Source organism: Sceloporus occidentalis, unplaced genomic scaffold (assembly GCF_023333645.1).
Source record: "Sceloporus occidentalis isolate IW3139 unplaced genomic scaffold, rSceOcc1.0.p SCAF_16, whole genome shotgun sequence".
Classification (NCBI taxonomy): Eukaryota; Metazoa; Chordata; class Lepidosauria; order Squamata; family Phrynosomatidae; genus Sceloporus; species Sceloporus occidentalis.
Window position 1 is genome coordinate 14,854,169 of NW_028316996.1, and position 21,732 is coordinate 14,875,900.

A 21,732-nucleotide genomic window follows, 5' to 3' on the forward strand; every position below is an offset into this window, starting at 1 on the left:
CCACATCTCACGTATAAACCCTTAAGCAAATAAATGACTTATGGTTATGATTATTGTTATCTTTATTGTTTTTTAAGCCACAGACTAACACCTCAACAACACATTTGGGAAATAACTGTTATAAGGATTTAAAGACTTTTTCTTAAGGACAAAATTAGTGATACAGCTTCAAAACAGTGCTCTAGTGTCTTTGGTCTCAAGAGTTATGTTGCACAAGAGTTTGTTTTATAACCTCTTTTTCTGGGGAGTCAGTTCTTGGAAACTGCATTTAATACGAATTCAAAACAACAGAAATACACAAAGGGAAACAATGGTCAATTATAATGCTAATGGGAAACAGATGCACAGTGCTGCATGTGAAGCTTAGAACATTCATGCTGCCGGAGTTCGTAATATTCCTGTAGAGTGCCTCTCAGAGGCTCCTTCTCATCTTCAAGGGAATCATCTGTTGATTTGGGAAAATAGACAGAACTTTTCCTTTGATAATGTTTGTCAATAGACTTCAGGTGAATTAGCATGTGGAGCGCGTAGGCCAATACCAGAAGTAAGATTAGTGACATCACAAGCCCCATCAGAATGGCCGGTGAAAAGTAGGTAGTACAGTCTTTGGCATAAGCAAACTTCCCTTCTTCAATGTTAAATCCTTGTATCTGTAATAAAAAAAGAATATATAACCACATAGTTAGGGCTAGACTGTGATCTATTAGTTACATAAGTAATTAGTAATGCTTTTTACATTAACCTTTTACTGAACAACAAAAAGAATGAGACTTTCATTTACCAGTTTTGTCACCAACTTTGTCAAAATCTGCATGTTTTATTCTTTTTTTTCTGCATGGCAAATGAAAGCTAAATCTACTTAAATGTACCAATGAGTGAAACAGGCAGACCAGATGGGTTATGATGTGTTAAACAAATACGAACCTGTGTTGTCATTAATAAAAGGGGTTTATCACAGAACCATGGAGCAAGTTGGCAGCTCAAGTATTACCATCACCTTATCTATATTTGTAGGAAAACCAGCAAAAGACTATTTGTACAATGCTATGTTACAGTTTTCATTCAAATACTTTGTTTGGTACATGTCTCCTATTGTATAATGTATCACTGTTCTATTTAGTAGAAAAAGCTGGTACATGTCAATGGTTTCTTTTATGATTTTAAATGTGCTGACAAGACCTTTATTTTTATAGCTGTCATGATTCTACAGGGAGGCGGACAGCTCAATGCAAGATGGATGGACTGTCAGTCAAAGAAGAAGGAATGTGTCCCTTCACACCAAACTAGAATCCTTTAGCCTCTTAATTGGTTCCACCAGGTTAAACCCTGGGACAACGTCTGTAAACTCTGCTTTTAGTGAATAAGCCCCATAGTATCAGCCGTGATAGATGAAACCCAATTACAAGGATCTGAAGGAGGTGCCAAGGCTGGGCAAATAAAGAAAGGTTAGGAAGGTTGTGTTTCTTTACAATAGAAAACAGCCATCTTCAAAGGGATATTATAACATTATACAAATATACACACAGACAATACCAAAAGAGGGTTTTTTATAATAAACATGAAATTCACTACCCACATTAGTTGTGCTATCAAATTCAATATATGCTTTTGTTAACAAAGAAGAATAAATAGCGATACAAAGATAAATAACTCAACTCAGATTGCCATTTTGGAGTTGGTAATGAATTTGACCCCTTTTGGAGGCAAAATAGAACATTGCTTCAACAGGTTTTGGCCTTCTTTTAGCTCAAAAGCTGAGTTGACCTTGGTGTACACGTGTTTTTTTTCAAGGCAAATCACTATGTTGGGGTGGGGGTTACATGTATGCACTTTTAAGGGAAGAATATACATTTAAAGGTGAAACTCAACTAAATATTTTAAAGTGTATATAATATATGCACTGTTCCTTTCATAAATGTTATCTGAAATTAAGATATAGACCCTTGTGTAGTATTCATAAACAAATAATATTATTTGAGTTAGTTATTATTAGACTTGGGCGCTGGCCAAGTCTTCGTGTTCGTCTTCGTCTTCGTGGGGGAAAAAATTGGTTGATGCCAGATGCGCCCCCTGGCGACCAATAGAGTTGCTTGTACAGAGTTTTAAAATCCTGGTGTAGCAACTTGGAGGGCAGAGACCACTGGTCTCCCTGCTCCAACAGTTAAAGGTCCGTACTTTTGGAAGCGACTTTATTGGTCGTTCGTACAGACTTTTAACTGTTGGAGCAGGGAGACCAATGGTCTCTGCCCACCAAGTTGCACCGTAGGGAGTTATTCCGTTTTCTACGCAGAATCACAGGGGTTCACAGGAGCGAAAATCCGTATGTTCGGCGTAAGGAGTTAAAAGGGCCGTGCGAGTGAGCTTATTGGTCGGCCAATAGGCGGCCAATAGGGTCATTCACACGGCCCCTTAACCCCTGACGGCGAACCTACGGATTTGCGTGAGATGGGGAAGGGACCAGGGAGATTAGTAGACGAAGACGAACACGAGGATTCTTCGTGTTGTGTCTTCGTCTTCCTCTACGTTTTGCCAACCACCGTTGTTTGTTCGTTTTTCGGTTTGAACGACGAAAACGCACTATTCGTGTTTATTTTCATGTTTGCCCGAAAACGAATGCACAGGTCTAGCTATTATGCATATTATTTTAGCGAGCTGCAGGATAATAACACACTTTTGATAAGAAAGATCACTTTGTGTTGTTAAGTTAATTCTATAGGATAAATTCTTGACATGGAACATTATTAATCTAAAAAGCACATAATGCTCCTTTTTATTTCTTGTTTTTTTGCCTTACCTGGAACCAGCTTAAACAAATATTTTATCTCTGTTGGAAAACATTTTTTATTACCTGGAAATCCAGGAAAGTGACGTCCCAGAGCCTTGAGCTTCCATTAGTAGAGCTGTGCATTAACAATCCATTGTATTTCTGCAGGGAGCTGACATGTTCACAATGGTAGGAATAGCTGATTGGAGCAAATATTCTGGTTGTACTAAACATTGCCTGCACGGAACCGTTGAAAAGGATCTGCACACTTTGTAATTTAAACCAGTTGTGAACAGAGAGTTTGTAGTAGCTTTTTATTAATAGAAATCTAAATTAAAAAAAACAAAAAAAATCACTAATTAACTTCAATCTATGTAGCATTTTAGAACATTTCAAATAGAACCACAGATTTGATAGAAATGCAAGCCAGATATAGGCAAGGACGTGCTTCATAGCGGACGTTTTAAAGTTACTGGATTAACTCAAAGAGATACTAAATAGTTCCCCTAGGTTCAAATGTGTTAGAATGAATCATTCCATTCTCATTACAAATGTTCAAACAGAAATAGTAATGTACTGACTGTCGAGATAAACACATACGCCTTACACATACGCATGACCGAAAATATGTGGACACCTGACTATCACACGTATATGAGTTTGTTAGGCATCCCATTCCAAAACCGTGGGCATTAATATGTAGTTAATTCCCCCCTTGCACCTATAACAGCTTCTACTCTTCTAGATTTTGGTCTGTTTCTGTGGGAATGTGTGCTCATTCTTCCAGTAAAGCATTTGTGAGGTCAGGCACTGATGCTGGATGAGAAGGCCTGGCTCACAATTGTTGCCACAAAGTTGGGAGCATACAATTGTCTAAAATGTCTTTGTATGCTGTAGCATTAGCATTACCCTTCACTGGAACTAAGAGGTCCAAACCCTGAAAACACCCCAGACCATTTTTATTCCTTAACCAAACTTTACAGAAGGTAGCGTTCCAGTAGGTAGCGTTCTCCTGGCATCCACCAAACCCAGATTCATCCATTAGACTTCCAGATAGTGAAGTGTCATTAAATACTCCATAGAACATGTTTTAATGCTTCAGTCTCCAGTGCTTTACACCACTCCAGCAGCCACTTGGCATTGTGCATAGTGATCTTTTGCTTGTGTAAAAGATCCCATTTCATGAACCTCCCCACACACAGTGCTTGCACTGATGTTGCTTCCAGAGGCAATTTGTAACTCTGGGGTGTGTAATGCTACAGAGAACAGGCACTTCAGCAGTTGGTGGCCCCGCTCTATGGGCGTGCGTGGTGGACCACGTGGCTGAGCTGTTGTTTCTCCTTGATGTTTCCACTTCTAGCTAGCAGGGCAGAAATTTCACAAACTAACTTGTAGGTGACAGCCTATGACAGTGGCATGTTTAAAGTCAGTGAGCTCTTCAGTATGACCCAGTCTTCTGCTGTTTGTCTATGGGGATGACTGTTGGTTTTGTGTGGCTGTAACACCTCACCTCAATAATTAGGAGGGTGTTCACATACTTTTGCTCATATTATTATTATTATTTATTTCTAAAACGCCAACAGATTCCACAGCGCTGTACAAGGTGAAAAGGTTACAGATAAAGGATAGGTAGGGGGAGCGGTGTTAGTGAGAGCTTTATAGGATAATTTTAAGCTCTAAATTTGAATTTAATTCTGCCATGGATGGGGAGCCAGTGGAGGGAATCGGTCATATTGTTTAATATATATATATATATATATGTACACATTTATACCCATGCCCACATACCACACATAAGGCATTTAATTTATTCCGGGTACAATGAAAATCAAATAAAGGGGTATATTTTAACATAATTTGACCTCATGTATTAATTATTCAGTAATTGTTTCTCCATGCCCAGGTATTTTTCAGGATATTATTTTGTAATAATTGCTCAGGAAAGCAATGCTCTGGTGCAGGAGAAGAATGATATGTGCTGGCAGTGCCCTAGTTCCCTCCATTACACACTGGTCCACTAGAGTCTGACCTCCCAACCCCCATTGGTGGAAGGTAAATGTAGGACAAGACCCCTCACCTCCACAAAAACTCATCGGGTTGTGAAGTTCTGTAGCCACTTTTACACCTATATTTGCCTTGGACAACAAAATCAAACCAAGCTCTCAGATACTATTGTTTCTTCATCATAAATGCAGCAATACCTTAACATAAGTCCATCCATATTTCCAGCATGAACAAACTTTAAAGAAAGTCTGAAACACAAAAGAAATAACACTTATTTTTGTAAACTCTATTCAATAAACAAACCATGTATTTCTTATATTTTGTGTAACGAGTTTGGAGCATTTTCTGGTGCTCTTGTCATGTCTATGCATGAGATATCATTTGAGCTACGCATGAATATGCTCATTTCAAGCAGTGACACTCTGATCTAATTTAGGTCCTTAAGGTTTAAGTGGAAACTACTACTGACTGAAGGTTTGCCAAAACAAATATTTCCTACTGGGTAAAATCTCACCTGCTTTGTTCTATAGCATGAAACATGATGAAATCAGTTTCATTTGTGAATGAGGTGGCATTTTGTGACAGTATGCATGATGTCTCAGCGAACCCTATTTAATATATTTTTTCAATGAAAATTGATTACTTTACTATTGGCCCTTAAAATAATTTGGGACATATCCCAGTCTGGCAGAGGAATGACAGACACCCATATCACAAAAGCAGGGTTCTCTCCCAGGGAATCCAACCCAAGCTAATCATTGATTTCTGTACTCAGTATGGAAGATGCTGGTTGAGGACTCTTTCCTGGAAACTAAGAGGTGCATGAATTAGCAGAGCATAATCCCACTGATTAATATTACAGCCAGGGCTCTGACCCTAAAAATCATTGTTTATAACAAAAGAGCACCAAGAGCGCAGATAGACCTTATGAGTTCTGGCCAGCAAGCTAAAGAGAAAATAGTTATTAGGTGTTACTTTTAAAGTTAACTTTTTGCGGTTTATATTTTTTGTTAGGTTTACATGTAGTACAGTTTAGGATTATATTTTGTATGCTAGCTACACGCGCTGAAAGAAAAGACAGCTTTTTGTGAACGGTAAGAGCATTACGTTTTACTAAGCTCAGTTGTAGTGTACATGCCTTCCAAGGGTACCATTCTTTCCATAGTACTTGTATCCTTCTTCATATTGGAGTACAGTCTTGACAGAGCATCTTAAAGTGTAATCTCTATGGCCAAGTACCACTATTCTCTCTATTGTATTCTTCATAGTAGGCTGTAAGCTCTTCAGGCAGGGGGATTCATTTCTCTCTGTAGGTTTTTATATTACAGTGTAAATGCAGCACCATATTTTAGAGCATGTAAGTTTAAGTTTATTCTATATATCTGATCCTTTATATTATACAGCAGGCAAGTGTTAACCTTTGAAACACCATTTTCTGAATGACGTGCTTCATAATAAAAGCATAAGATCAGCAAGTATATATTTTAACCTACATATTAGATTATACACTCTGGAAGCATGGGCGTAGGAACCCCTAAAAATCTGAGGGGGGAAGCTTTTTTACTGGTAGGGTATACCTGACCATTTCACCAACAGGGACTTTTATGACATTGCATTATAAATACATAGACATTAATATGTAGTTGGTCCCCCTTTGCAGCTATAACGGCTTCCACTCTTCTGGGAACGACTTCCACAAGATTTTGGAGAGTTTCTGTGGGGAATTTTTGCAAACCATGCCTTTATGGACCTTGTTTTGTACACTGGGGCACAGTCATGATGGAATAGAAAAGGACCTTCCCCAAAACTGTTCCCACAAAGTTAGAAGCATAGTGTTGTCCAAAATGTCTTGGTATATCACCTTCAGCTCATAAAACATTCTACTAGATGAATGGGAGAAAATTCCCACAGAAACTCACAAAAAAAGAGTGAGGAGACGAGTGGGGCAACTGCTCCAGGCGGCACTTTTTTTAACGCGAAAGAGAGAGAAAGGGGCGCCGAGTGGTTTTCGCTTACCAAGCTGTCAGTACCCGCTCGGTGCCCCTCTCTCCTCTGCGGCGAGTCTCCCTGTTCGGTCTCGGTGCCAGCTTGTAATGCTGAGTGCCGGAAGATTTCCGGCGCTCAGCATTACAAGCCGGCACCGAGACCGAACAGAGAGACTCGCCGCAGGACTGCTGAAAGGTAAGTACAAGGGGGGGGGGGTAGATAATGGGGGGGGGGCAGGGACGGAGGGAGAGGAAGGGTAGATAAGGGGGGGGCTGCATTTTAAAATTCGCCCCAGGCGGCATTTTTCCTTGGGCCGGCCCTGGATGGACCCCACTGGACACGGCCACAGAGACTACTATGATGTACTGAAGCAACCATCTAAGATACCTAACATGTCATGCACACAGGAACATATGCACACGCTTAAAAACTTGAATAACATACACACGCATGCACACACTAACATACACACACACAATGGATTAAACATGTGTTACAGGGAATCATTATCTTCCCTATAAGTACGACATGCCTGCTCATACACACATATGCACTGCTCTTACGCATGCCTGCCCACAAAAACACACATATACGCTGCAATTGCCTGCAGATACACACTTGCCAAGTACTCGCCTGCCCAAACATACATAAACTGCTCACACACACACACACACACACACACATGCCTCCCCATAAATATACACTGCCCTTGCACATACTTACACAGATGTATACACTATAAGACAAATACACTCCTTATATACAGACATATACACTGCCCATACAGACGTACACATATACACTGCCCATACAGACGTACACATATACACTGCCCATACAGACGTACACATATACACTGCCCATACAGATGTACACATATACACTGCCCATACAGACGTACACATATACACTGCCTATACAGACGTACACATATACACAGCCCATACACACGTATGCACATACACGCACATATACACAGCTGCCCTATACACACACACATATGCCTGCCCAAGTACCCATACACATGCCTCATCATATGTATAAGCACACACAAATCTACCATCAGACCCCCCCACCTTCGTTCTCCACATCAGACCCCCCCCACAACCTTCGTTTTCCACATCAGACCCCCCTCTACAACCTTTGTTCTCCACATCAGACCCCCCACCCACCTTCGTTCTCCACATCAGACCCCCCCAACCCAACCCAACCCACCTTCGTTCTCCACATCAGACCCCCCCACCCCAACCCACCTTCGTTCTCCACATCAGACCCCACCACCCACTTACCCACCTTCCCACCTTCGTTTTCCACATCTCTTACCTTTCTCTTCCTCCTTTCTGCTTTCTCTTCCTCCTTTCTGCTTTCTCTTCCTCCTTTCTCTTCTTCCTTTCTGCTTTCTCTTCCTCCTTTCTGATTTCTCTTCTTCCTTTCTGATTTCTGTTCCAACTCTCCTTCTGGTTTGCCGCTCGCAGTCTGTGCAGTGCGGCTGTGCACAGCTGTTTATGCTGAGCGCCGGGGTTGGATATAAACGTCATATCCCGTCGCCCGGCGCTCAGTTACAGACAGCACGCTGGTGAGTGTGACCTTAATGCAGCTGCAGCCTGCAGGACTGGTTCAGGAGATCACGGATTTCCCTAACCAGTCCTGCAGGCTGCAGCTGCCGATCGGGCAGCTGTGAGCACCCTCACAGCTGTACCTGAGTGCACTCGCCTCACGTACAGCCCTGGGGGGGGATTTCTATATTATCGGTCCCCCCCGCATGATTTCCTGGGTGGGATCCATCCCCCCCGGTTCCTACGCCCGTGTCTGGAAGGGAAGGATTTTGATACTCTGAACTGTATGCTTCCTGAGTGTAAGATCACAAGAGCAGTTACGTGTAATAATATCATACAGAGACCTCCTTTCCTGTTTTAATGTTAGAATTTAAGCACAACACAGTGCTCAAAGTGTAAGCCTTGCGCACCATAACAGGTACATGTTCTTAATAAGGAAAATGTACAGCAATCATGTGGTAGATACAGGAATAAATTGAAACGACCAAATTCAGTAAGGATCCTCTGGATCACTCCATTACTGAAGGACGGCTATCACTAACAATATTGGTGTTTGTATTTTTTGGTACATCTTTATATAAAATGTACCATACTGTCTTAGACAAGCTCTCCTAGGTGCCCATGGAAAAGCTTCCGTGGTTGTGCTTCATCCGAGCACATCTCAACACCTCAGCAAATTTTATTTAATGGTGTCAGTTGTTATTTAAATACACAAAAACATTTTTTGTAAAGAAATGTCCCTGTGTTCCTCAATATAACACACCTCTGCATCACATTGCTTGGGAGAGAGGTCCAAAGTAACACTTAGAGCATTATTTATATGTGTCCTACTCTAAAGAGCTAAATATTCAATTTCATGAGCAGACAGAGCGATGGAGGGGATAGAGATGCACATTCCTCGGTTTAGAATTCAGATGGTAGGTCATATACAGTTGCAAGTTCCTCATTGACAATAGCTACATTTTTAGGTTGCCTCAAGCCCCTGTACCTGTTCCTTGTCCTTTGCCTGGGACATATCCCCTTCACCCTTCTGTCTATTGTCCTCAGGAGGTAACCCCTATTTATGGAACGGAAACACTTTAAACACAACTAAAGATTTATTGTGACTTAAACCTTGCTGAACCCTTATTCTTGTGAAGGCTGTTCACATCATGCTTTTTACCCTAATTAAGGTATGCAGTATACATATTTACCATTTAAAACACAGCTGCTTACGTGGCATTTTCTTCGTTGCAGTTTGAATCCTCTGTGTCCACATTGTGATATACGCCAGTATTTGTTAGGTCCAGCTGAGTTTGGTTGTTATATGTTATTATTATCCTCTTAACCCCAAAGAGAATACAGGTGTTGCCATTTGTTGTAACATCGAGGGGGCCGTAAGTCTCATTTCCATGAATTCTTTCTGTGGCCAGTGTGTCTTTCTTTACTATGCTGTAATGCATTCCCTGTATTAAAGATCAACATGATGTTATCAACCAAGGTAACAATAATGAGGTCCACAGCGCTGGCCCCTAGGTGTCTTTGTAGACTCCAAGGATGAAAAAATGACCCCTGCATGATTACTTCACCTTGCTCCTCCTGGAGTATCATTGTGAAAAGTACTACTATATAGCAATTTCTCTGTCTCCCCACCGCTAAGAACGATCACATGCATGGAATAGGTATTTGCTGCTGGCATGACCAGTGTAAACGTCACTCAAAATGAAGCATCTGCATTCTGTGATGTATATACACATCACTCAGCGCAAAGGGTTTAAAACAGTGGAGCTGAGTATATACAAAGTAACTGCATCTATATATCCCGAGTCAGTGTTGCATTGCCACCTTACACTTTATTCTCCACTTCTTCAATTTCAACACATTTGTCGCTCACAGTCAAAAGATGATGTTTGGTAATTTGCATGTGTCATGCACTATTTTTTCCAGCAGACTTTGCACTTATAAATAAAAAGTATCTGAAATTCAACGTTTTTCCAATAAATTAAGTACAAGGTATATATTTTAACACTAGATTCTAATATTTTGGTGGAAAGATAGTGTGCCCATGTTTGCTAAAATGTAAAGACCTAAAGGCTTATGTAATGTTATCTTCTTCTATGAGGGCCCAAACAAAGTATTACATTCAACTAAACACTCTGCTTTCTCCAGGGTTAATACGACAATCTAAATTTGTCATATAAAATAGAACACTTACTGTCCACGTCCATCTCACCTTCCTAATCCCTGCTTGAATTATTTCATGGTGTTGCCTTATTCTGTGCTTACCAGGGTGATCTGCAAAGGCAAAAAAGTGTAAATCAGCTCAATAAAAACATGAACTTATAGTATTAAACATTACTAATAATATTATAATTGATTATGAAAAATCGTGTTCACATTTGGGACAAAATGGGTAATGATAATTAATTAAAAAACATTAAAGTCTTACCATAGAGCAATGGCAATTTTCCACCCACAACACTGTATGAATTATACCTGCAAAGAACAAAAAAACACAAACCAGTTGTGAAGCACATTAAAAAGAACAAAAATGACTTTTTACATTGATTAAAGGAGAACTCCTACCATACTTTTTGGTGTTGTCCTATGGTTGTAAGGAATGCGCATGTAATATTTGGCATATAAATAGTAACTGTATAACGTATTTCTGTGTTTTGAGTGAGAACTCACCAACCCATGATCCTCTGCTATTTTACAATGTAGTTCTCACAACCTGAAAGCATCTTGGGTATCAGGAACACGGCGCAATTGCCTGGGACGTAATCACGTAAATATTTGTGCCGCAATTATAGACTCCCTGAAAACACTTAGAATTCTGCATTGGGTAAGCGGAACACTAAACTAATACCTTATACGTGGCCCAAAAATCTTGATATTGTAATCCATATTGTAAAACATTCTGTAAACTAGAATGTTGCTGCTTTTGCAGAAATAACAAAGTATTTGTCTGGAATTATAAATATACAATAACGATTTATCAGGATTCTAGAGAAGCATGACTGCAGTTGTGGAAAAATGTAATCGTTGTGGAGAAATTTTGGCCAAATCTTCTTTACAACATTGCTACAGTTCATTGAGGTTTGTGAACATTGGTTTATGCACAGCTCTCTTAAGGTCTCTTAAGCATTTTAATCAGGTTGAGGTCTGGGCTTTGACTGGCCCATTCCTTCCTAAGTTTTCAGCCATTCTGTTGTAGATTTGTTGATGTGCTTGGGATCATTGTCCTGTTGCATTACCCGATGTCGGCCAAACTTTAGCTGTCAGACAGATAGTCTCACATTTGACTTTGGTATACAGAGGAGTCCTGTGAAGTTCTCCTGGCAACCCTTCCAAACAAACCATACTTGTTCAGTCTTTTTCTAATTGTACTGTCATGAACTTTAACATTTACCATGCTAAATGAGGCCTGTATGGTCTGAGATGTAACTCTTTTTTGCAATTTCTCTGGGACGTCCACTCCTGTGAAGATTGGCAATTGTCTTGAATGTTTTCCATTTTTGAATAATCTTTTTTGGAAGGATGGACATTAAATTGTTTGGAAATGGCTTTAGAACCCCTCTCAGATCATTGCTAATGTCTTTCTTCCTTGGTATTGTGTTTACACGCACCTGAATGCTCCAGACCAGCAAACTGCTAAAACTGTCTTTTATAGGGGTGGTCCAACTTTCTGATGATCAATTAATCAAGGGCATTTCATTAGCAACACCTGTTACTTAGCATCTTAATTCCTGTGAAATTATTGAATAAATCATGACTTGGTGTAATAAATCATGTGTTCATCTGAGAATGTATTTACCTAATCTTTAGACCTGCTTAGGAACAGATCATTGTTATTATATCCTGATATGTTAAACCACAGAATTCAGAGTTGTGTTTGAGCAGAGAAAAGCATCTCACATGACTGACAACAATGGCAGCCTCCAGGTCTGCAGATAGAGGGTGTTCATTGGAATATAATGTATTCTATTACTGTATATCAGTAATAGAATACATCATTGAATACAACCCCATATATTATTTTCTTCCCCTTCAAATAACTATTTCTTGGAAGGACATTCACAAGGACTAGGTATGATGCACCATGGGTGGAAAACCCAAAATAAATCCATTAAAGAGGAAACAGTATGGCTGAGGTAAAGGTTATTAAATATCAGTGATTGCAACTACACAGGATTGTGTTCACAACTATTCTAACGTTAACGTTAAACATGACTGAACAGTGCTATAAGTGATGGTCGAGCAAGCTAACCTTCAAGCAGTTTACATGTCAAGGAAGTAAACAGAAGAGTTTCTATAAATGTCAGTTCCTTTGGGCAACTCCTATTCCAAGAGGGCGTATTTTCTTTTTCACACAACTATACATAAATGTTTCAACTTTGAAACATCCCTTTTCATGGTGAAAGAGGTTTGGCCACCTTGTTTTGTGACAGAAAGCACGTGGATTGTTATATATATCGACCCACTGCCTATGATAAAACGGTATTTTATTCTCTCACTAAAGGCGATCAATGCAAATATAAATTGTATTAGCTGAAAAAAGCATAAAAAGGGGCTTAGTCTGGCCACCCGAACCCTAATCACTAAGCAAAATCTGGTTAGGAAGGCTTATTAGGGCTATTATGTGTCAAGTCCTACTTATCACGCTGTATTATCCATTAAGAAGGTAGAAGGTCTTGTTGTGTGGGTCATATAACGTCCGCACATTGAGCACTAGGATAAACTGATTTAAAAATAATTTTAAACAAATGAACATTTGCGATCGTTCGTATCACAAACACATGATAATATAACATGATGCTTTCATTACCTATTTTGTCCAAGCATACGCCTGTAATAAAATACCATCACACCTCTGCAATAAATTGGTTGGGATATGTTATAACAGTGATAAACAAAGGGCATGTGTGTGCAGTTTTACAGACATTAGCCATGTGATTCACTTTATTCAAAATGAAAAGATGAGTTTACGGCTCTAAGTAAGAGAGAGAGAGACGAGAGACGGAAAACATCCTTTCAATACAAGATGTTTGTAAGGGAACGGTCTTCTAGGGTTAGTAAAAGCACATAGCAGGTCCCGCTCAAGCTAAAGTGTGTTTACCTTCAGCTTTGTTCTATAAAGCTGCGATGGCATTTACGCTTCCCAACAAAACACACATGTTGTAGCCAAACAGAAATCAATCCAGCAGTTGCAGATCACCCACATCTCTTGGCTGAGATAAGTGAGAGACTGAATTACACTAACCTGGTCCATTAAGCATTACTAATCACGCCAGATGAGCTGCAATTTGCTTCTCCTGTGTAAATCCTGGATTTTCCAAGTTGGTGGAGGACCAGCCCACCCGGCTCACTAGATACTCCATTACATTAATCACCAACACAATTAGCAAGTCTCATTAACTGTTAACGCGACCTTAGCAGGTTTGTTATTTAATGGTTACTCTGATTAATTAATGTCAATGGTTAATAACATAAATGATAAGCTATGGAGAAAAGGATTTCATTGGACAAACAGGACAGCATTACCATAATCAGCGCAGTGTTGTGTTTGAGCAGAGAAAAGCATCTCACATGACTGACAACAATGGCGGCCTCCAGGTCTGCAGATAGAGGGTGTTCATTGGAATATAATGTATTCTATTACTGTATATCAGTAATAGAATACATCATTGAATACAACCCCATATATTATTTTCTTCCCCTTCAAATAACTATTTCTTGGAAGGACATTCACAAGGACTAGGTATGATGCACCATGGGTGGAAAACCCAAAATAAATCCATTAAAGAGGAAACAGTATGGCTGAGGTAAAGGTTATTAAATATCAGTGATTGCAACTACACAGGATTGTGTTCACAACTATTCTAACGTTAACGTTAAACATGACTGAACAGTGCTATAAGTGATGGTCGAGCAAGCTAACCTTCAAGCAGTTTACATGTCAAGGAAGTAAACGGAAGAGTTTCTATAAATGTCAGTTCCTTTGGGCAACTCCTATTCCATTCTACACCGGGCTTCTCACAGCACAAAGAGACAAGAAACTCAACCAAATTCAGTTTCTAGGCTTGGGTGGTTAAGACCAAGGCAGACCTTAGCGACTCATTTTTATCAATATTTTTCCAAAAATGATGCCAACTTTAATGACACTGAAACTTGTGCAAACAAAACAAAGAGGTTATCTTGCTTCTTGTCACTGTACATGGCAGATAAGTCTCACCAGCTTGCTGATGAGAACTAACAAACCTCTAGCTGGGTTACAGAAGAGGACACTGATATTTGTCAACTGCATGCCTGAGTTATCAAACTGGAGTGGCCTTCTTGTACCTTAACAAGTGCTTGGTTCAAAACACTGTTGGTTAACTGTCACTTGTAACCACTAAAAAAATGTTGTAAATTGGATGCGGTGAACTAAAGCTGAATAATTCAGGCAGTTTTTTTTTTTGTAGCAATCATGGCCAAGAATAGCAAACTGGAAACGTTTGCGCGGTGCTGTAACTAGTGCTCTTGGCGCCTGGGGCAGAGTTGAAGGTTCTGCGCTGACATCACATCAACTTCTGGCAGCGGAAGAGGTATTGCTGCCGAGTTCCTCAGGTGCACCCCTCACCTCGCAGCACCTGCCCCTCTTGTCCCAATGACGTTTCGGCCCTGTGACAGTATATTCACTGACTGCCCTACTGGTTAAACGTCCAGTGAAAAATTAGTGACTCTGGTTTTACAATGGTAATTATTACTTCTTGAGTATGAAACAAGAATGCTTTTATGGCATTTGATCAATAAAAATTTAAAAGTGTTAATTACAGAGAATGTAATTCTAAATAAACTCAAATGGCATGCATAAAAAAAATCTTTTTTAATTAGACATCTCCCCAAGGTTTCTAGTTTTTGGTTCAATGTATTTTGAATAAAAAAAGTGTGTTTGATCTACAACAGCAAACATATTGCGCCTTTCAGCTGTTACTGACCCAAAGTCGTCTTAATAGAAGATTAGACAAATCTCCACATGCTATCATTGCCCTATATCCAGCGCTTTCATTCTCACTGCGTCTGCAGTAATCAGGATATCTTCTTCTAATTAGTATTTAAATCATGCAAATTCCTCAAAGAAAAAAAAGTAATTGTATTTATTTTCTGGAAGTGGAACCAATTAAACAGCTTTACTTGTTATATAACAACAAAGAAAATGATAACATTTCCAGCATAAGTTGGTTCTGGATTTTAGAAACAGCTTGTGTTTAACCCTATTGATGTCCAAGGGGAGCAATGAAACAACCACCTTATATTACTGGGAAAACACAGCATTCTGATTGACAGTTAAAGCATTTGAAAAAAATGTCATGATAAAGAAATGATCAGGAAAACAGATGAATTTCCAACTATGATTTAATATAAATAAAGAAAATGGGTAGTTCCAAATTAGATCCATTCTTAACAATCTGGAAATATAAAAATGTATCGGAAACTCTAGTGCATAAAAGATAGAAGCTGTTATAATCAAATAATAATATAAAACAAATGCTCTTACTCACCTGTTATCTAATCCTGCAAAAACCCATTTCTTGGAGCTGATAAATCCCGTTCCTATAATAACTACAAGAAGATAAATGCTATTCTTTTCCATTGAGGAGTCTCGGATCTCTTCAGATCAAGAACATTTGTTAATCTGTGGAAGCAGAAGAAAGAGCTGCCCTTCCAATCACACTTGACATGTGACAGAATTTAAACCAATGGGAAGCAATCAATGTCAAGGCTTACAGGTAGAATTTCACAATTACAGCTTCTTCTTCTTCTCGGCATTGCCTCTACGTAGGCTTACAGTAACACTGAATTTATTTAGCTCGTTTTGTCACATTTTCACCGACTTGCTATGATGTTTGCCTGTGTTTCTCCTTTATTCTATTTTGTAACAACAATCACTGCTGTAACGTCATGCCTATGACATCATTCAAATATAATTTTACATAATAATTATAATTACTATGGTAATTCTGTTTTGTTTTGTGGCATCTAATGCATATCCTTAGTAAATACCTTAGGTTATCTTTATATATTTACTCAGCATATTGGGATATTATAGCTTTGAACAGCAATGACAGCAATAAATAAAAACGATCTAAATTAAGATGATCGTTTTCCCAATACTTATTCTTTATGAAGAAAGATAAAAGTATTTCCTTTTATATAGCAAGTCAATTACAAAAACGAAATATTTTTGTAGCGGCCCCTGCCTTTGTAAATTTTTCAAACATATGGTATTAACACAGACATTTAGATTGTACACACAGCCAATGTAGGTGATAGCACAAATAAGAAGGGGTTAAATTCCATAATTGTGTTTAAGAAGAAATATTTAGGCAGAAAGTACACAATAAGTATGGCAACCTTCTTGCACACTTTTGCAACTTTTTATGGGGAGGGGGATTTACAGTGGAGGCAGTAGCATTTGTCATGTTAAAAGTAACAGTTCCTGCATGTTAACAGGAGCAGACATAATTTCCTGCATGCTGACAAGCTGAGTTCACTATAAATGGGCAGGCAGCACACTGCCACTTTTTTGATATGCAGATGATGTCTTTGGCTCAGAATATATGTTGAAAGCTTCTTTTTCTTAGCGAATCTGTCTTTGTGGAAGTTCACCTGGTGGCCAGGTTCACAGAGAAACGGATGAAACAAAGAAGACATGCGGGGCAGCGGTTGAAGACAAAAGATAGAAGAAAGAAGACAGGGACACAGAAGCAATTGGCAGAGAATTTAGGGATCCATTCAGAGAGAGCATTAGAGTGACTGAGAGAGCATGAGTGAGACAGAATATGAAAGAGGAATGTAAAATGACTTTGTCCGAACGGGCAGGAAACAAAATTAGTTTGCCAGCACCATGCTCTACTGTGGATGGTATTCTCTGAGTGATGTTAGGATGGGTTCTTTGATCTCTTTGTTGCCCTCCTCATCTGGTCTGTGAGTTTAGGTGGGAGGCCCTCTTTTGGCAGTTTTTTTTTGTGGTGCCATATCCTTTTGATTTCTTAATAATGGATTTAATGGTGCTCCATGAGATGTTCTGTCAGGCACCACTGGGATTCAAACCTGCAACCCTGTGGACTCTGGGTTTATCACCTATCCACTACTCCACCAGGTGGATCTTGGACTGCAGTGTCCTTCTGCCTCTCCTTGGACCATGCTGTTCCCTAATGCTCTTGAAACACCTGCCCCTCGTTTGGTCAATTAAGGCTTAATATAAACCAGGCATCAGCCTAGCCTCATTGCTAGAGTATTGTGTTCCTGGCCCTGTAAACGGAGCGACTGCTTTGCTGCATTTGATCTGTCTCCTGTGTATGACTCTTGGCTATGTCAATGATCCAGTTTTGTCTTCCTAGCCGTCTGCCCTGCCCGTGGGCTTCCTAGCCGTCTGCCCTGCCCGTGGGCTTCCTAGCCGTCTGCCCTGCCCGTGGGCTTCCTGTTTCCTGCCTGTTTTTCTCCTGCTCTCTCTGAACACCTAAAGATGGCGCCTAATAGAAAATCTAAAGCTAAAGTAGCGCACAGCCCTGAACTGGACACATCAGCCGGCCTACATCCATTTTCTGAACCTGCCCCTGCATTGAGACTGCTACCTGATCCGGCACCGAGTGCCCTGGCACGTTCAAAGTTTTGGATATTTTTTTTAGAACCCAACCCTGATCTGTACTTCTGCACAACTTCGTCCCTGACCTGTTTGGAGAGCTCATTTGGTCTTCATAGTGCCGATTGCTTGGTGGTGCCCCTTGCTCAGTTGTGTTGCAAAATTTTAATATACTTGCTCATGATTCTTTAGATTTCACGAGAATCAACAGCTTCTTTCCTTCAATTTACATTTCATTATGCTTTTTCACGTTTACTATCATAATGGTACTATTCTTACTCAAGTATGCCCTTAAGAATAGATTGTTTTCAACCCATGCCATGTTGCCACCGTAGCACAGGACACACCTTTATGGGCTTCTTTGGGTATAGTTCTCACATGCACACTTTAAATACTGTTGGGCATTGCAGTAATTAATTGAGCCTTTGCTTGGCCCAAAGAAGCTTGTGATACTATTTAGTGGACTGAGTCCAGCAGATTGAATGTTATTTATATGCAGCATTCAATGTATTGCATATTTTCTCTTAGAAAGCCATGTTATGTGATAGCCAGGTGGAAGTCAAATTCTGTGAGGAGGTGATATAGGCCATTGTGAAATAAAATGTGAACTAATTACCTTAATTGGTTGTTAAATATTATATACAAACCAATGTCTGGAAAGTGAGATTGATGCTCACTAAACATCTCTCTCTCATTTCTATTTGTATGTTTTGCGTGACCGTTTTTAGCCATTATGGCTCAGATTACAAAGCAAGAAGTCTGGTGGATGTTTTCTGCATTCAAATCTGGTTTTAAATTAATATATTTCCTAAATGTCTAAGTGTTGTTTCTGTAAGGTAATACTTTCAGAACATAACGAGATTCTGAACGAAGCCACTTATATCAAAGGAGAGCTATGGTATTCCAATGAGAACACCACCAAATTGGATCCCCAGTGCAGTTATAAACAGCATGCCTTTCATTTGTAGGCCATCCCACCAGGTCTAGAGGACAAGCATACTCATGTATATTCAGTGTGAGTGCATCTTCACGTACCTTCAATGCTTTCTCCCTTAGCAGAAGTGAACATGGAGCTAAAAAATGTTAGTGTTTGAACCTTTTTGTAATGTGGAACCATGAGTAAGTAAAGCAAAGTGACCTAATAAGTTGTATTGGAGATGTCCAGAGATTTATGGTATGGATGCATATACCACATTCCTACAGCTAACATTGTTTGTTGCGCTACACTGTTTTCATAACGATTTATGCAAACAAAATTTCTGTATCAGTATGAAGACTAAATGAGTCTCATGATTAAGACTAAATGAGAGGTTGGGGTCTAGCCACATCCCAATATATTTAACTGTGGCCAAGTTATAATATGACTTTATTATCCAGCTTGGAGTTTATCAAGTCATTTTGTCTTGCTCTAAAAACCACTGAGACCATTATCAATATTCAGGAATAATTTGGTTTTAAGCAACCTTGGCTACTGGTCATGTAATACAGCCTTCATTTTCTCCCCTTGATTATGGCAGGATATTTTTTTTAATTGGATTTTTTTTCTAAATAAACTGTATTACGTTATATCATAAAATACAATATGTACAACGAAGCAGCACAGAAGCAAAATGGAATAATCAGCACTAACATTCATAAAACCAAAAAGCCGATAAGAACACTGCGACACAGCGCTGGGCAATACACGTACAGTACAAGCTCATTTTAACGGCAAGCTCAGAAATACAGTAAACGCAGAGTACGATTCCGATTACAGTTTCAGACATAACATGTAAGACATAACACGATTACAAATGGATCTGCATAGGTTGGAAGCTTGGGCTGGGATGTGGCAGATGAGGTTCAACACAGATAAATGTAAGGTTATGCACATGGGGAAGAAAAATCCAGGCTGGGAATATGTATTAAATGGGAAAACACTGGGGACGACTGACATGGAAAAGGACTTAGGAGTTTTAGTTAACAGTAAATTTACCTGTAGCGACCAGTGTCAGGCAGCTGCTGCTAAGGCAAATAAAATCATGGGGGGCATCAAAAGGGGCATAGATGCCCACGACAAGGAAATAATTCTACCACTGTACAAGTCACTAGTCAGACCACACATGGAATACTGTGTACAGTACTGGGCACCAGTGTACAAGAAAGATATAGTGGAGCTGGAGAGGGTTCAAAAACGGGCAACCAGAGTAATAAGGGGAATGGGAGGACTACAGTACCCAGAAAGAAAGAAAGATTATCAGAATCAGGGTTTTTAGTTTGGAAAAAAGACAGTTTAGGGGGGATTTAATAACTATGTATAAATCTATAAGGGGGCAGTACAGAGATCACTCCCAGGACCTATTTATACCCAGGCCTGTATCTATAACAAGGGGACATCCTCTACGGCTGGAGGAAAGAAGGTTTCTACACCAGCACAGACGGGGGTTCTTTACAGTCAGAGCGGTGAGATTATGGAACTCTGCCAGAGGAAGTGGTAATGGTAAACTCAATAAAAGAGTTCAAAAGGAGCCTGGACGTGTTTCTTGAAAGCAATAATATTACAAGTTATGGATATTAGATTAATAGGGACAGAACGTTGCCCTGGAATGGGGCAATTGGCATCTGCTTCATAAGGGTTTTTTGCCTTCCTCTGGATCAACACAGTAGGGACACAATATGTATATAGGTTGAACTTGATGGACCTTGGGGTTTTTTCAACCTTATGAACTATGTTACTATGTATGGTTTAGCACATTGGGGATCAGCCTGGGGAAATGGGGTGGTGTGACTGGGGTGGGTGAGAATAGCGACTAGTCATCCTCCTCTAGACTGGAGGCATTGCAGGCATGGGGTGGAAAAAGAGTACAGGTGTAAAAACAACAGAGCATGGAGGGGTTCAGAAGTAATTTGGAGTGGGGAGAAGAAACCACCGCGGCCAAAAGACAGACATTGGGATATTTTTAATAAGCAGAGAACAAAACCAGTTTAACAACCAACTATTTACTACATTTATTTACATAGCGCCAGAGCAGATTCCGTAGCGCTGCTCAGTGAAAGGGTCAGTGAAAATAGCCTTAAAGCACATTACAAGATACCGGTAGTGAAGGAGATGAGGATCCCGCTCTTGTGAGCTTACAATCTATTTTGTGGTTAAGGTAGAGTAGGGGAGGACTGCTTGGGCCAGATGATTCCAGTGAGGGTCATATACAGAAATCTATGTTGATCTCTCAGGGAGCATTATTGATGTCTTCTTTAGGATGTTGGCTGAGGGTGTTATGAGCATGCATTGAATGCGTCTCTGAAGAAATGTATGACAATTTGTAACAAAATATCATAGTGAAGCGTTCCAGAGACCCTTATCAGACAACAGCACTCTCTCAAACGTGAGACGGTTCTAAATTCTGTAATCCTTAAAACCCATTCACACCGAAAAAAAATGACACACCACAAAAGCGCTCTCTGACGCAATAAAATTCACATATTATCAGCCCAATGCCGAAACAACCGCGCAAGCTCCAAAGGGAGGCGGTCCCTTACTTGAAGCCCCTGTGAAGCAAAGCACGACGGGAATTGTAGTTCAAGGACTGATCTACTGCCTCTACATATTACCCATAATCTAGTCATAAATACAATTTCAACTGGAAAAATTCATGGATGAGCCTTAAATTTAAATTAATTTAATCTGAATCACCTATTTTACACAGACCTCGTTTTCCTGTAACATATCTCGCACCATTGGTTTACAGGCAATACGCCGGGCAGCCTAAGTAGGGTCCTTCTGGCTTCTCTTTCTCTCGGTGGCTTCTGGGAATCGCTCTTTCCGTAGTCAGCCCTGG

The 21,732-nt window shown here is 39.8% G+C and overlaps 1 protein-coding gene across 1 annotated transcript; it reads right to left on the reverse strand.

Annotated features, from left to right (window-relative positions):
• Nucleotides 1–326: 326 nt before the first annotated feature.
• LOC149303061 (V-type proton ATPase subunit S1-like protein) lies at nt 327–10,988 on the reverse strand. Its single transcript, XM_089481820.1, has 7 exons — nt 10,981–10,988; nt 10,739–10,785; nt 10,523–10,584; nt 9,526–9,755; nt 4,966–5,016; nt 2,849–3,092; nt 327–650 (listed from the first exon to the last, which is right to left on the reverse strand). The coding sequence occupies exons 1-7, from the start codon at nt 10,986–10,988 to the stop codon at nt 327–329; spliced, it is 966 nt and encodes a 321-aa protein (XP_089337946.1).
• Nucleotides 10,989–21,732: the final 10,744 nt, after the last annotated feature.

Coding starts and splice junctions, on each gene's coding strand:
- LOC149303061 (XM_089481820.1), bottom strand. Junction 5,017..9,525: donor TGCAACGAAGAAAATGCCAC/GTAAGCAGCTGT, acceptor TTTGTGTTTCAG/ACTTTCTTTAAAGTTTGTTC. Junction 651..2,848: donor TCACTTTCCTGGATTTCCAG/GTAATAAAAAAT, acceptor TTTTTATTACAG/ATACAAGGATTTAACATTGA.